The 16,263-nt window shown below is 49.6% G+C and overlaps 1 protein-coding gene across 1 annotated transcript in view; it reads right to left on the bottom strand.

Moving 5' to 3' along the window:
• LOC127575725 (beta-arrestin-1-like) overlaps positions 1-16,129 on the bottom strand; it is a 70,458-nt gene extending 54,329 nt beyond the window's left edge. Inside the window, 1 exon segment of the mRNA XM_052025725.1 lies at positions 15,879-16,129. Within this exon segment, the coding sequence (XP_051881685.1) occupies positions 15,879-15,898 (20 nt within the window). The 5' untranslated portion in view covers positions 15,899-16,129.
• Between the last annotated feature and the right edge of the window lie 134 nt (positions 16,130-16,263).

The raw sequence follows: 16,263 nt of genomic DNA, 5'->3' as shown, positions 1-16,263 counted from the left end.
AGGTGAGAGGTTGCAGAGGACCTGATGGGGAATTTTGTCCGCCAGAGGGTGCTTGGAATCTGGAACACACTACTCGAGGGGGTGGTGGAGGAGGCAGAGACACTGACAACATCTAAGAAGCAACTAGACAAGTACTTGAATCACAAGAGATTCTGCAGATGTTGGAATTTGGAGCAACACACACAAAATGCTGGAGAAACTCAGCAACTCAAGCAGCATCGAAAGGCCTCGACCCAAAACATCAACTGTTTATCTCCCTCCATAGACGCTGCCTGACCTGCTGAGTTCCTCCAGCATTTTGTGAAGTACTTGAATCGCCAAGGTATAGAAGGCTTTGGGCAGAATGGGATTAGTGTAGATAGGTACGGGGGGGGGGGGGCAAGGACGTGGTGGGCTGAAGGGCCTGTTGCTGTGCTGCATGACTCTATGTCATCACTGAGGAGGTTTAGCATCTTGGAATTAGCTAGCCTGACTTCAACAGGGGAATCACGTCATTGGCTGTGAAGTACTCCTGGGACATCCCGTCTTGGGAATTGCTGAATAATTGCCGAATGTTGCCCAGCTGAGACCCCACCTTATTAACTGCACACACATCTGGCCTCCCAACCACAGCAAGGATGTACTGGTGACAGCAAAAGTCATCCACTTCGAAAACCATACACGATCTCGATCAATAATTTAGCCGAGGGAACCAAACATCGTGTCTCCAGTTTAAGTGACGGTAATCCACATGTGTCCCTCCTCCCCTTCCAGTGGTCCAGAGATTAATCTGCACAAAAGATCATCCCACACTAATGAAGAGAAAAGAAAGAGTTTCCTTGGAGAAGAGGCAGCTCACGTCCCAAAGAAAATAAACACATTTGCCAAAGGATATTCCAACAAAAATCTTTGAGGCTCCTGCCCATTTTCATGATTTGTATTCAGCACGGCCTCTTCAAGTCAAGAAAGCCTCGTGGTTTCCCTTGGCAACAACTCTGTTGCTGACGATTGAAATCCATTTCCAGGAGCCAAGTAATCCTCCCAGAACAATTTGACAATGTCAGCACTAAAATTATCGAATCAGAGAATTCTACAGCACAGAAAGAGGTCCCTTTGGCCCACCCTATCCATACCGACACTGATACCTATCAATGATCATCCCATGTGCCTGCATTAGCCCCATATCCCTCTGCTCCTTTCCTATCCAAGTACCTGCCTAAATTCCTATTAAACATTATAATCGTATCTGCCTCCACCACCACCCCTGGCAGCACGTTCCAGGCACCCACCATTCTCTGTGTCAAAAAAACTTGCCCCACACATCTCCTTCGAACTGTCCCCCTCTCATCTTAAATGCTGCCCTCTACTATTAGACATTTTGACCCTGGGAAAGAGAGACCGGCTGTCTACTCTATCTGTTCGTCTCAGAATTTTATAAACCTCTATCAGGTCTCCCCTCAGCCTCCACCGCTCCAGAGTAAACAGAGCTAATTTGTCCAGCCTCTCTTTATAGCACCTGCCCTCTAATCCAGGCAGCATCCTGGTGAACTTCTTCTGCACCCTCTCCAAAGCCTCCAAGTCCTTCCTGTAATGGGGCGACCAGAACTGAATGCAATACTCCAGATGCGGCCTAACCAGAGTTTTATGAAGCTGCAACTTGACCTCCTGACTCTTGAAGTCAGTGCCTTGACTAATAAAGGCAAGTGTGCCGTACGCCTTCTTTACCACCCTATCAACCTGTGCAGCCACTTTCAGGGAGCTATGGACTTGGACCCCAGGAACGCTGCTTGCCATTATAGTATCTCCTTGCCAGTTAAAGTCAAAGTCGAGTTTATTGTCATCTGCACAAGTCCATGTGTGCACAGGTGCAATGAAAAACTTACTTGCAGCAGCATCACAGGCACAGAGCATCACATACACAACATTCACAGGAAAAACACAGATTAAACACAATTTTTGTTTACAAGAAAGAACACAATTAGAACAAAACAAAGTCCATTGTAGTGTAAAGTGGTCCTAGTGTTGCCATACTGAGGTAGTGATTAGGGTTGTGCAGGTTGGTTCAAGAACCGAATGGTTGAAGGGAAGTAGCTGTTCCTGAACCTGGTGGTGTGGGACTTCAGGCTTCTGTACCTCCTGCCCGATGGTAGCTGCGAGAAGATGGCACAGCCCAGATGGTGGGGATCTTTGATGTTGGATGTTGCCTTCTTGAGGCAGCAGGTATGCAAGACAAGTTTTTCCACTGTACCTCGGTACAAGTGATAATAATAAACCAATACCCATGATGTATTGGGCTGAGTCCACTACTCTCTGCAGCTTCTTACATTCCTGCACATTCAAGATGCCATACCAGACTGTGATACAACCAGCCAGCTCACAATCTTAATGTCAGGAACTTGAAAATATCTATAGTCAAGGCCAGGGGTACCAACACTTTGACAGTCACCAGAGGCTGGGATTCAGCAAAGTAAACGAGGAATGCAAGACTCCTAAGATGTCCCACTTCCCATGATAAGCCTCTACTCGGACAGTTACACTGCCCAACAAAAGTGGGAAATGTTACTCATGTCAAGGAAATGGATATGTCAGGGTAGAGGGGAATAGAAGTTTGATTAAGATCAAGTGTGGGTGTGACTGATCAGGGAATAGGAGGGAGGGGGAAGGCATTAAGAAGGCAAGTCCACAGTTGCGATAAAGGGGGCTATGACATAGTGGGAAGATGGGAGAGGAAGTGAGGGGCAAAGTGTGGTTAGAGCTCAGAGGTCAGAACAGAACTGGGCAGCAGAGTGGCGCACCTGGTAGAGCCACTGCCTCACAGAAATAGAGACCCGGGTTCGATCCCGACCTCCGGTGCTGTCTATGTATGGATTTTGCACGTTCTCCCTGTGAGCCTGTGGGTTTCCCCCAGGTGCTCCGGTTTCCTCCCACATCCCAAAGACATGCAGGTTGGTAGGTAATTGGCCGCTGTAAATTGCCCCCAGTGTGTGGGTGAGGGGTAGAATCTGGGGGGTGGGGGGGGGGGGGGTTGAAGAGAAATACAAATATCACCAATTTGTCCTGGTCCAACCATGTTGACAATATGGCCAAGAAAGCTCACCAGCACCTCTACTTCCTCAAATGGCTAAAGAAATTTGGCATGTCCCCGATAACCCTCACCAATTTTTATCAATGCAGCACAGAAAGCATCCTATCCAGATGCATCACGGCTTGGTAGGCAACTGCTCTGCCCAAGACTGCAAGAAACTACAGAGATTTGTGGACACAGCTCAGCACATCACGGACACCAGCCTCCCCTCCATGGACTCTGTCTACACTTCCCGCTGCCTCGGGAAAGCAGCCAACATAATCAAAGACCCCTCCCACCCCGGACATTCTCTCTTCTGCTCCCTTCCATCCGGAAGAAGATACAAAAGCTTGAAAGCACGCACCACCAGGCTCAAGGACAGCTTCTATCCCACTGTTATAAGACTCTTGAACGAACCTCTTACACACTAAAGATGAACTCTTGATCTCCCTATCTACCTCGTTATGGCCCTCACACCTTATTGTCTGCCTGCACTGATCTTTCTCTGTAACTGCAACACTCTTCTCTAACTTCCAGTAACAACTCCCCCTTTCCCCACCCCCCCCCCTTTACGTTCTCTCTTATCCCTCTGGCCCCTTTACCCCTTCTCTTTCCCCCCACCCCCGCTCTCACGACCTGCCCATCACTCACACCTCCTTCCCTTTATTCCATGATCCACTGCCCTCTCCTATTAGATTCCCTCTTCTTCAGCCCTTTGCCTCTTCCACCCATCACCTCCCAGCTTCTCACGTCGTTCCCAGTTCCCCCTCCTCCCCCACCCACCCACCTACCACCCCCCTTCACCTATCACCCACCAGCTCGTGCTCCACCCCTTCCCCTCTTATTCCGGCTTCTGCCCTCTTCCTTTCCAGTCCTGAGGAAGGGTCTCGGCCCGAAACGTCGACTATTCATTTCCCTCCACAGATGCTGCCTGATCCGCTGAGTTCCTCCAGCACTTTGTGTGTTGCTGCAGATTCCAGCGTCTGCAGTCTCTTGTATCACTGCATTCTCCATTTCGTTTTCCTTTTCACTACCTCGATGTACTTATGTATGGAACGATCTGTCTGGATGGCACGCAGACAAATGGTTTTCATGTACCTTGGCACATGTGACAATAACAAACCAATTACCAGTGCCACAGCTGGTTGAACCACTGTCTCAAAGCTCCAGCGACAGGGGTTCAATCCTGACCTCTGTGTGTTCTCCCTGTGACTGTTGGGTTTCCCCCGGGTGTTCCGGTTTCCTCCCACATCCCAAAGGGGTGCAGGTTGGAGGGCTAATTGGCTGCTGTAAATTGCCCCCAGTGTGCGGGTGAGGGGTAGAATCTGGGGGGGGCAATGGGAACGTGGGGAGGATAAACAAAATGGCATTCATGTAAATTTGGCATCAATGAGTGGTTGATGGTTGGCATGGCCTCGGTGGGCCGAAGGGTCTGTTTCTGTGTTGTACATCTCTCTATGATTCTACGACTGTGACTCAGAGATCTCGGAGACTACAGAGGGATTAGCTCCAATTTTTAAAAATGATTCCTCTCCAATCACCCTGTCAGTTCACCAGAATACCTTGATGTCACTGTGGGGAGACAACCCCAGTTGGTTTAGCTGCTCCGTGGGATTAGAGAGCTACTTCAAAGAGGAACTACGGGGAGAAATGTCTCAGTCTGCATTGGCTGAGAGTACAATCACACAATCGAACTCGGTGTTGTGGAACTCCTTCCCCTGCATCTCAATGAACTTCTGCTGCCAACAGCAAGATCCTTCCAGTCAAACAGAGTCTGCAGAAGACTTGGAAAAGGTTCAATCCTTTCAGGGAGTGAAGGCAAACTCATTAACGGTCATTATCCCAGTCGATGGAACTATTACAAGGATGTGCAGTAACACAAACTTCCTTAGCAATTTCCCAGATTGTACAATCAGCATCTACTCTCCCAAAAAAAAACAAAGGACAAAAATCAATTGGCCGAGGAGGAACCTCTTACCAACTAACAGTGGCCTCATCTACTGGTAGTTCAACATCAGTGGGTCAAGTGATCCAGAGAACAGGATGGACCAACCACTGTAAATTCCCCCAAGTGTAGGTAGGTGGTGGGAGAGTCAGGGGGTAGTTGATGGGCGCATGAGAGAGAATAGGGTGTGGGTAAGTATGTGGAGGAATGGGATTATATTTATATGGGATTGCTCCAAGAACCAGCATAGACTTGAGGGGCTGAATGGCCTCCTTATATATCATGAGGAAATTTGAGAAACAGGAGATATAAGATCCCAACATGACTGCTTGAAATTTCCAACAAAACCCTGGGAATGAAGAGCTGGTCTCAGTACGAGTGAGTGTAGAGCCGAGCAGTTTAATGGATTCAATAGTGTCCTTTAAGGAGGGAGATCTGCCAACCATATCCAGGCAGCCTGTCTGGTTGCCCTGGAAACAAAGATGACAGTGACATAAGTCTTTTGTTGTGTTAGTTTACAAAATTGCAGAATAGGGGAAGATGAAGATCCCTGATAAACTGTAGTAAGGTGTGATGTACACGATGTTGGTGAGGCCGCACTTGGAACATTGTGTTCAGTTTCGGTCACCCGGCTATAGGAAAGATGCCATTGAGCTGGAAAGAGTGCAGAGGAGATTTACGAGGATGTTGCCGGGACTCGACGGACTGAGTTATGGAGAGAGGTTGAGCAGGCTGGGACTTTATTCCTTGGAGCGTAGGAGACTGAGGGGTGACCTTATAGAGGTGTATAAAATCACAAGGGGCATAGATAGGGTGAATGCACACAGTCTCTTTCCCAGGGCTGGACATCAGTTTAAGATGAGAGGGGAGAGATTTAATAGGAACCTGAGGGGCAACTTTTTCACCCAGAGGGTGATGCGTGTATGGAACGAGCTGCCAGGGGAAGTGGTTGAGGCAGGTACATTAACAACATTTAAAAGGTACTTGGACAGGTACATGGATAGGAAAGGTTTAGAGGGATATGGGCCTAACGTGGGCAGATGGGACTAGCTTAGATGGGAATCTTGGTCGGCATGGACCAGTTGGGCCGAAGGGCCTGTTTCCGTGCTGTAGGACTCTATGGGAACTCTTATCCACTCCCGGTGGCTGCAGCAATGGTGACAAAGCAAGGTCAGTGACAACACTCCTAGTACAGAGTCGATGGGCAGAGTGGTCATAGAGTCATTCAGCACAGAAACAGGCCCTCCAGCCCACCTTGTCCATGTTGACCATCAAGTCCCCATCTACACTAATCCCCTTTACCAGCCCTGATTCAAGTGCTTGTCGAGGTACTTCTTAAACGTTGTGAGAGTCTCTGCCTCCACCACCCCTCAGGCAGATCCTACGTGAAAAGGTTCTTCCTCAGATCCCCTCTAAACCACCTACCCCTTACCCTAAATCCGTGCTCTCCAGTTGCTATCAGGGTGGAGGAGGTTCAGCTTGTCACCGAACACTCTAACAAACTTCTACAGATGTAAATTGAAAGCATCCTGACTGGTTGCATCACGGTCTGGGACGGCAATTCAAATGCGCAGGAACGTGAGAAGCTGCAGAAAGTAGTGGACGCTGCCCAATACATCACGGGCACATCCCTCCCCACCATCGGGAGTACCTACAGGAGGTGCTGCCTCAAGAAGGCAACATCCATCATCAAAGATCCCCACCATCCGGGCCATGCCATCTTCTCGCAGCTACCATTGGGCAGGAGGTACAGAAGCCTGAAGTCCCACACCGCCAGGTTCAGGAACAGCTACTTCCCTTCAACCATTTGGTTCTTGAACCAACCAGCACAATCCTAATGACTGCCTCAGTACAGCAACACTGGGACCACTTTGAGCACTCTGCACTACAATGGATTTTGGGGTTTTTTTTGTTCTAATGCATTCTCGCTTGTTAGAAATTGTGTATAATTTATATTTAATTTGTTTTTTTCTTCTGAGTGCTGCTTATCTGATGCTCTGTGCCTGTGATGCTGCTGCAGGTAAGTTTTTCATTGCACCTGTGCACACATGGACTTTTGCATATGACAGTAAACTCAACTTTGACTTCGGTATATTATTCTCATGTGCACCGAGATACAGTGAGAAGCTTTTGTCTGCATGCCATCCAGACAGATCAATCCAAACACAAGTACATCGAGGTAGTAAAAAGGAAACAGAATGCAGAATAAAGTGTTACAGTTACAGAGAAAGTGCAGTGCAGGCAGACAATAAGGTGCAAGGCCATAATGAGTAGATTGAGAGATCTAGAGTTCATCCTTCCTACTTTCTACCCTATCTATTCCCCTCATAATCTTGTACAGCTCCATCTGGTCCTCCCTCAGCCTCCTCTGCTCCAAAGAAAACAGATCCCACATCTCCAGATTTTCCTCATCACTGTAAAACTCCATCCCAGGCAACATCAGTCTATCACAGAAACCAGCCTCCCCTCCATGGCCTCTGTCTACACTTCTCGCTGCCTCAGTAAAGCAGCCAACATAATCAAAGACCCCACCCACCCCAGACATTCTCTCTTCTCCCCCCTCCCATCGGGCAGAAGATACAAAAGCCTGAAAGCACGTACCACCAGGCTCAAGGACAGCTTCTATCCCGCTGTTATAAGACTATTGAATGGACCTCTTGTACGTTAAAATGAACTCTTGACCTCACAATCTACCTCGTTATGACCTTGTACCTTATTGTCTGCCTGCACTGCACTTTCTCTGTAGCTGTGACACTTTATTCTGCATTCTGTTATTGTTTTCCCTTGTACTACCTCAATGCACTATATTTTGAAATGATCAGTATGGATCACATGATAAACAAAGTTTTTCATTGTATCTCAGTACACGTGACAATAATAAACCAATCCCAATCCTGGGGAATTTCATTCTTCATAAGACCATAAAATATAAGACCATTTGGCCCATCAAGTCTACTCCACCATTCAATCATGGCTGATTTTCCTTTCTCAAGCCCGTTCTCCTGCCTTCTCCCCATAACGCTTAACCCCCTTACTGATCAAGAACCTACCAATCTCTGCCTTAAACACACCCAATGACTTGGCCTCCACAGCCATCTGTGGCAATGAATTCCACAGGTTCACCAGCTTCTGGCTGAAGAAATTCCTCTTCATCTCAGTTCTAAAGGGACGTCCCTTTATTCTGAGGCTGTGCCCTTGGATCCTGGACTCTCCCACTGATGGAAACATCCTCTCCACGTCCACTCTGTCCAGGCCTTTCAGTATCCAGTAGAGTTCTCCATGGAGTAAATTTCTCTGATGTCCCCACTCCGAGAGCAATGAGCGAAAGCACCGAATTCGGAGCACAAGATCCATACTGGAACCGTGACATCACCGCAGCTTTCAGCATCAGCAGACAGCTAGTTCGTCTGACAACCTCTTTAGGAAGTAATGATTACTAAGTGTGTGGATGACACACAACGTTGGCAGTGTTCTCGATAGTGAGGTTGTCCAAGGCTACAGTGGGATATAGATCAGATGGAAAGTTAGGCAGGGTGTTGTCAGATGGAATTTCATCCTGATAAGTGTGATGTGATGCACTTTGGGACATCAATTATGCTAGGACATATACCGTAAATGGTAGGGCACAAAGCAAGGTTAATGAACAGAGAGACCTCAGGGTTCAATTCCATAGTTCCCTGAAAGTGGCAACACAAGTCAATAGGGTGGTGAAGTAGGAGTACAGGAAGGAGAGAGAGCTTAGTGGAATGGTGTCATGACAACCTTTCCCTCAATGTCAGCAAAACAAAACTGGTCATTGACTTCAGGAAGGGGGGGGGGGGGGTGGTACATGCACACACGATGCTGAGGTTGAGAGGGTTGAGATCTTCAAGTTCCTAGGAGTGAACATCAGCAATAGCCTGTTCTGGTCCAAGCACGTAGATGCCACGGCCAAGAAAGCCCCTCTACTTCCTCAGGAGGCTAAAGAAATTTGGCATATTCCCATTGACACTCACTAACTTTTACTGAGGCACCATAGAAAGCATCCTATCTGGATGCATCACGGCTTGGTATGGCAACTGCTCTGCCCGTGATGGCAAGAAACTGCAGAGAGCTGTGAACACAGCTCAGCACATCACGGAAACCAGCCTCCCCTCCATGGACTCTGCCTATATCTTTTGCTGCCTTGGTGAAGCAGCCAGCGTAATCAAAGACACCACCCACCCAGGTCATTCTCTCTTCTCCCCCCTCCTATCGGGCAGAAGATACAGGAGACTGAGGGCACGTACCACCAGGCTCAAGGACAGCTTCTATCCCACTGTGATAAGACTATCGTACGATTCCCTCATACGACGAGATGGACTCTTGACCTCACAATCTACCTCGTCATGGCCCTTGCACCTTATTGTCTGCCTGCGCTGCACTTTCTCTGTAACTGTGACACTTTATTCTGCATTCTGTTATCGTTTTACCCTGTACCATCTCAATGCACTGTGCAATGAATTGATCTGTATGAACGGTATGCAAGACAAGTTTTTCACTGTACCTCAGTACATGTGACAATAATAAACCAATTCCGATTCTCTGTTTCATTGAAGGCAGCTGGTTGGCCAGTCAAGTCCACCCCAGACTTGAGAGGGGATCAGAACAAAGTGAAACTGAATACGAGCGACCAAAGAATGATTAAACCAACCAACAAGACAAAACAAAGGAATAACAACTGGATCAGACCCGCAACTCTCGTTTCTGGGACATCGGCATTTTCCATTTATGCCTCCTCCAGAGCCAACCTTTGTTTCGTTATGTCACCAACCCACGTATCGTTCAACATCTCCTGGTTCCGTCCTATCTCGGACAATCCCTTTCCTTCCGTACCCCCCCTCCCTGTCCCACTACAACACACCACCCACACACACTTTCTCTGCTTGACCTTTGACCTCAGGGAAGGTCATCCAACCAAAGAGTCATGGAGTCACACAGCAGGGAAACAGGCCCTTCGGCCCACCATGTCTGTGCCGACCCATCAAACGCCCATTTGCGTTAATCCTCCATTAAACCCATAATTATTCTCCCCACATTCCCATCAACTTCCCCCCCCCCCCCCCAGATTCTACTCCTCACCCACACACTAGGAGGGTAATTTACAGTGGCCAGTTAACCCATCGACCCTGCACCTCGTTGGGATCTGGGAGGAAACCGGATGGTGGTGTTGTGGATAGTGTAAAAGGCTGCTGTAGATTACAACAGGATATTGATAGAATGCAGACCTGGGCTGAGAAGTGGCAGATGGAGTTCAACCCGGATAAGTGCGAAGTGATACACTTTGGGAGATCGAATTTGAAGGCAGAATACAAGGTTAATGGCAGGACTCTTAGCAGTGAAGAGGAACAGAGGGATCTTGGTGTTCACGTCCATAGATCCCTCAAGGTTGCTGCGCAAATTGATAGGGTTGTTAAGAAGGCGTATGGTGTTGGCCTTCATTAGTCGGGGTATTGAGTTCAAGAGCCGCCAGGTGATGTTGCAGCTCTATAGAACTCTGGTCAGACCACACTTGGAATATTGTGTTCAGTTCAGGTCGCCTCATTATAGGAAGGATGTGGAAGCTTTAGAGAGGGTGCAGAGGAGATTTACCAGGATGTTGCCTGGATTGGAGAGCATGTCTTATGAGGATAGGTTGAGCGAGCTAGGGCTTTTCTCTTTGGAGAGAAGGAGGATGAGAGGTGACTTGATAGAGGTGTACAAGATGATAAGAGGCATAGATCGAGTGGACAGTCAGAGACTTTTTCCCAGGGCGACAATGGCTAACATGAGGGGACATAATTTTAAGGTGATTGGAGGAAGGTATAAGGGGGATGTCAGGGGTAAGTTTTTTTTTTACACAGAGTGGTGGGTGTGTGGAACGCACTGCCTGCAGAGGTTGTGGGGGCAGATACATTAGGGACATTTAAGAGACCTTTAGACAGACACATGAATGACAGGAAAATGGGGGGCTATGTGGGAGGGAAGGGTAAGCTAGATCTTAGAGCAGGATAAAATGTCGGCACAACATTGTGGGCCGAAGGGCCTGTACTGTGCTGTAGTGTTCTATGAAACCCACAAGGAGAACGTGCAAACCCCACACACAGACAGCACCGGGGGTCGGGGGTCAGGGGTCTGTGGCACTGCCAGGCACCAGGTCTACCAGCCACCCATGACCTGAAAAGCGTTATCCGTTTCTCCCTCCTGCGACGCTGCCTGACCTGCTGAGCATTCTAACTTCAGGTTAAACAGGCAGGATATATCCGCCCTTCCTCGCGACCCCCTCCTTCCACTGAGACATCCTCCCTGCACAGATGTCCATTTATGTGGAACAGATGGTTTCTGCGCAATTGTACTCAGCACAAGGCACTCTGCCAACAACGGACTTGTTTGACTTAGACTAAACCACAGATGGGAATATCTCAGCTGGTTATTCACCAAACGTCACACTAAAACAACAAAAAAGAATTTGGCTCCAACATACCCAACTTCTTGTCCGATCAACAACACTCCACCCAGACGGGATTGACTGCGGACTCAGTAGGTATTTCCCAGCTGATCGTTGTGTAAGATCTACACCAACTTAACAGCCTGAATCAAAGACTGTCCAGAAGACAAGAAGGCCATTCAGCCCATTTTATCTGTTCATCTCGAATTACCGACAATGCCCACAGCCCTGAAAATTCTTGCAGTTGTGCAAGACATTGGTGAGACCACACTTGGAGTACTGTGTGCAGTTCTGGTTGCCCGGCTATAGCAAGGATGTCATTAAGCTGGAAAGAGTACAGGAAAGATTCACGAGGACACTACCGGGACTGGAGGGCTTGAGTTATAAGGAGAGGTTGGATAGGCTGGGACTGTTTTCCCTGGAGCGTCGATTTGTAATTATAGAGGTTGAGAAAATTATGAGGAGAATAGGTAAGGTCACATCTTTTCCCTAGGGTAGAGGAGTTTAAAACTAGAGGGCATAGGTTTAAGGTGAGAGGGGAAAGATTTCAAAGGGACCCGAGGAGCAAATTTTGCCATACACAGGGTGGTGGGTATATGGAACGAGCTGCCAGAGGAAGTGGTAGAGGTGGGCACAGTTACATAGTTTAAAAAACACTTGGACAGGTCCATGGATAGGAAAGGTTTAGAGGGATATGGGCCAAACGCGGGCAAATGGGACGAGCTTAGATGGAAGTCTTGGTCAGCATGGACCAGTTGGGCCGAAGGGCCTGTTTCCATGCTATATAACTCCATGACTCACTTCTTTCCAATATATCCCAAATTTCCTTTGGAAAATTCCTGTCAAATCTGGAGTACAAAAAAACTGCTGGAGGAGCTCAGCAGGTCAGGCAGCATCTGTGGAGGCAGAGGGATGGTCAATGTTTTGGATCGAATTCACACTGTCGAATTAACCAACCCAAAACATCAAGTTTGGGAGAGTCATACAGCATGGAAACAGGCCCTTCCGCTCAACTTGTTCATGCTGATCAAGGTGTCTATCTGAGCTCCAGATCCCAGCATCTGCAGACTCTTGTGTCTCCAGTTGAATCTGCTCCCAAATCAGAGCGACTCTCTGCGGATAACTGCTCTCCTCCTCTCCCCTCTGGATCTGTGGATAGTTGGCCCCCTACAATCCATGTCCCCTGGTCACCCATTCTCTCTGCGTTTACCCTTTTGAAAGCTCTTTTTACTTACGAGCGCCCCTACCAAACGACCCTTTCACCTTCCCTGTTGTAAGAACTACAGCCCCAACTTCTCCTGCCCTTTGGTCAGGCAGCATCTGTGGATTCAGAACTGGCAAAGGGCCTCCAACCTGAAAAGTTGACTCTGTTTCTCTCTCCAGAGATGCTGCCTGACCTGCTGAGTATTTCCAGCATCTTCTGTTTTTGTTTCAGATATCCAACATCTGCAGGATTTTGATCCCCATTCTTCCTGGATTCCACTGGGTTTTTACATTCCTATAATTTATCCGATTCTCTTTCTTGGCATTTGTTCTGCAAACCCACTTCCATCCTTGGGCAAGGCCATGTGTTCAAAATCCTTCTGCAACCATCCACCCAACGGACACCGTTCCCGGCTGCGTCCGGTGGTCGATCAGGAATATCAGCTGGGATGCATGAGGAAAACTGGGGGAGGAGTTTGCAGGGATTCCCAGAACGTGGAGGCTTTGAAAGTGGATTGGGCTGAGAGGGTTAAGATTTTGAAAGGAATTGATAGGGGTGAGAGAGGGGCGGGGAGGGGGAAGGGATGAGGGGAGAGGAGGTGGGGGGTGCGAGAGGTGGGAGGGAGGGGATGTACAAGGGGAGGGGGGGGAAGAGAGAGCGGGGGGAATGGGGGAAGAGGAGGGGTGGAAGCAGGGGGGAAATGGGGGGGTTCATTGATAACTGAGCCAGGCCTTTGAGATGGTGGATGGGATCTGGTCCTCTACAAGGGCTGGTGGGAGTGCCGAGGACCCACTGAACACAGTCAGCGATGGGCACCCTCCCCCTCCCCCATAACAGCTTCAGAACCTGGGTCAAGATTTTCATGCTGAGGGCATGACAGTTTGTGGAACCTGGAGTGCAGACACTCAGGGACCTGGGAGGGGCAGGTTGTGGTCGCGAGGAAAAGCTGGGCTCGTATCCTCCGGAAAAGCCAGAGGTTGGGCCCGACTGAAACATGTCAAATGCCGAGTGGTTTCGACAGGGTGGGTGTGGAGAGGATGTCTCCCCTTGTGGGAGAGTCTGGAATGAGGGTCCTTCTGTAAAAATAAACGGTCCTCATTTCAGACAGAGACAGTGGAAGAAATGCCCTTGAATATTTTTAAGGCGGGGGAGATTGATTCTTGATAAGTAGAGGGTGAAAGGTTATGGGTGGTAGGCAGGAACGTAGAGTTGGGGTTACAATAAGATCTGACATTGTTAAATGGTGTTCCTAGTTCGTCTGAGCCACAGGGGGTTCCTGGGGTTACCATACAGACCTGGTGTGATCTCTATGACTGGGTCCAAGGGTTAAACCCCACTGTGATAAGACTACTGAACGGTTCCCTTATACGATGAGATGGACTCTGACCTCACGATCTACCTTGTTGTGACCTCGCACCTTACTGCACTGCACTTTCTCTGTAGCTGTGACACTTTACTCTGTACTGTTATTGTTTTTACCTGTACTACATCAATGCACTCTGTACTAACCCAATGTAACTGCACTGTGTAATGAATTGACCTGTACGATCGGTTTGTAAGACAAGTTTTTCACTGTACCTCGGTACAAATGACAATAATAAACCAATACCAATACCAAATGACCTCCTCCTGGGCCTCAATCAGAAGACACCGCAGGAAGTTGTGTTTTGTTTTATTCAAGGGAAGTGGGCTTCCCAGACTGAGCCAGCATTTAATTGCCCATCCCTAGTTGCCCTTGAAAAGGTGGTGGTGAGCTGCCTTCTTGAACCACTGCAATCCCAGAGCTGTGGACACACCCACAAACTCGATTAGTAAGGGCGTCAAAGGTTACAGGGAGAAGGCAGGAGAATGGGGTTGAGAGGGAAAAATAAATCAGCCATGATCGACTGGTGGAGCAGACTCGATGGGCCGAACGGCCTAATTCTGCTCCTATGTCTTATGGTCTACAATATTGTCAGGGAAGCAGTTCCAGGATCTTGACCCAGTGACGGTGAAGGAATGGCGATATATTTCCAACTCGGGATGGCATGGGGCTTGGAGGTCTACAAAAAACTCCTGGGAGTCGGAAATATAGGAATAGCAATGGGGGTGCTGGAGAGATGAGGAGCAGCCAACAGTTGCTGGGAGACAGGCAGCACAGATCATGTTGCTAGTGGACCGTAGCCACTGTTGGAAGGCAGGAAGCACACAGCAAGATCCCACAAACAGCAGGGTGATGATAAAATGATAATCCGCTTTGATCACCTTGACTGAGGGAGGACACTACCCAGGAGAATGGATAGGGCTCTCCCCCTCCAGAAAATGGTGTCAAAGGATTCCTCATGTTCACGTGAGACAGCCCCTCCCACGGCACAGCACTCGCTCAGTACCGTCACCCCCACCCTCCCATAGTGACGGTCCCTCAGTACTGCCCTTCCCACAGTGTGACACCCTCCTCACCACCCCTCCCACAGCCAGGCGCTCCCTCAGTACCACCCCTCCCACAGTGTGACACTCCCTCAGTTATGCCCCCCCCCACAGCGAGGTGCTCCCTCAGTACCACCTCCCCAAAGTGTGACCCTCCCTCAGTACTGACCCTCCCTCAGTACCTCCCCTCCCACAGTGTGACCCTCCCTCAGTACTGACCCTCCCTCAGTACCTCCCCTCCCACAGTGTGACCCTCCCTCAGTACTGACCCTCCCTCAGTACCTCCCCTCCCACAGTGTGACCCTCCCTCAGTACCTCCCCTCCCACAGTACTGACCCTCCCTCAGTACTGACCCTCCCACAGTGTGACCCTCCCACAGTGTGACCCTCCCTCAGTACTGACCCTCCCACAGTGACGCTCCCTCAGTCACGCCCCTCCCACAGCCAGGCGCTCCCTCATCTCCGCTCCATGACTCGAGTTCCCCGAAGCCCGGCTCTCCCACCCTGGGCTGACCCTCCCCACCCCACCGGCCACACATCCCGACTGAAGACAAGGAGAGGCCGAGCAAGCCGGAGGCAGTCTCGCCTCCCCAACGCCCGCCGGATCGGGTCCCACCGCCCCTGTCACCTACTGCACCATCCCCCTGGAGCCGGAGGGGACGGACACCCCCCTTCCACCGCCGCACCCAGCCAAGCCCACTGTGCACCAATGCAGCACCCTCAATCACCCCCCCCCCCTCCACCGCAATCCACAAAGAAATCCCAGCCAGGGCCCCCCCCCCCCCACACACACACACACACACACACACACCACAAGAGATGGAAGCCTCACTTACCTCGTCCCCCTGTCGCTCATTTTCCCCCTGAGCTCCCAGGAGCTGGGCGGAATATTTCACTGGGCGATGGTTTTGCTCTCTCTCTCTCACACACACACAATTTTGCCCACCCCCTCTTTGCAAATTCCTTTTTTTTTTGCTGACACACACCCTCTCCCTCTACGTTAAATTCTGCTACTTGCAACGAGTTTCCTATTCCTTCCCCATTGTTGGCAGTCGGTAGAGAGAGAGACACACACACAGACTGAACCCCTCTGCTCTGCTCCCTTCTCGCTCCTGAACACAGAGCCACGCTTCGCTCTGCTTCAAGCCGCGCCCCCAACTCCCTCTCCTCCTCCCTCTGACTCGGAGCCGGGCAGCTTGATAAGGTGGGGTGCACAGCTCA

The sequence above is a fragment of the Pristis pectinata genome, chromosome 11 (assembly GCF_009764475.1).
Source record: "Pristis pectinata isolate sPriPec2 chromosome 11, sPriPec2.1.pri, whole genome shotgun sequence".
In the NCBI taxonomy this organism is placed as follows: domain Eukaryota; kingdom Metazoa; phylum Chordata; class Chondrichthyes; order Rhinopristiformes; family Pristidae; genus Pristis; species Pristis pectinata.
This window is presented reverse-complemented; position numbering and strand designations above follow the sequence as displayed.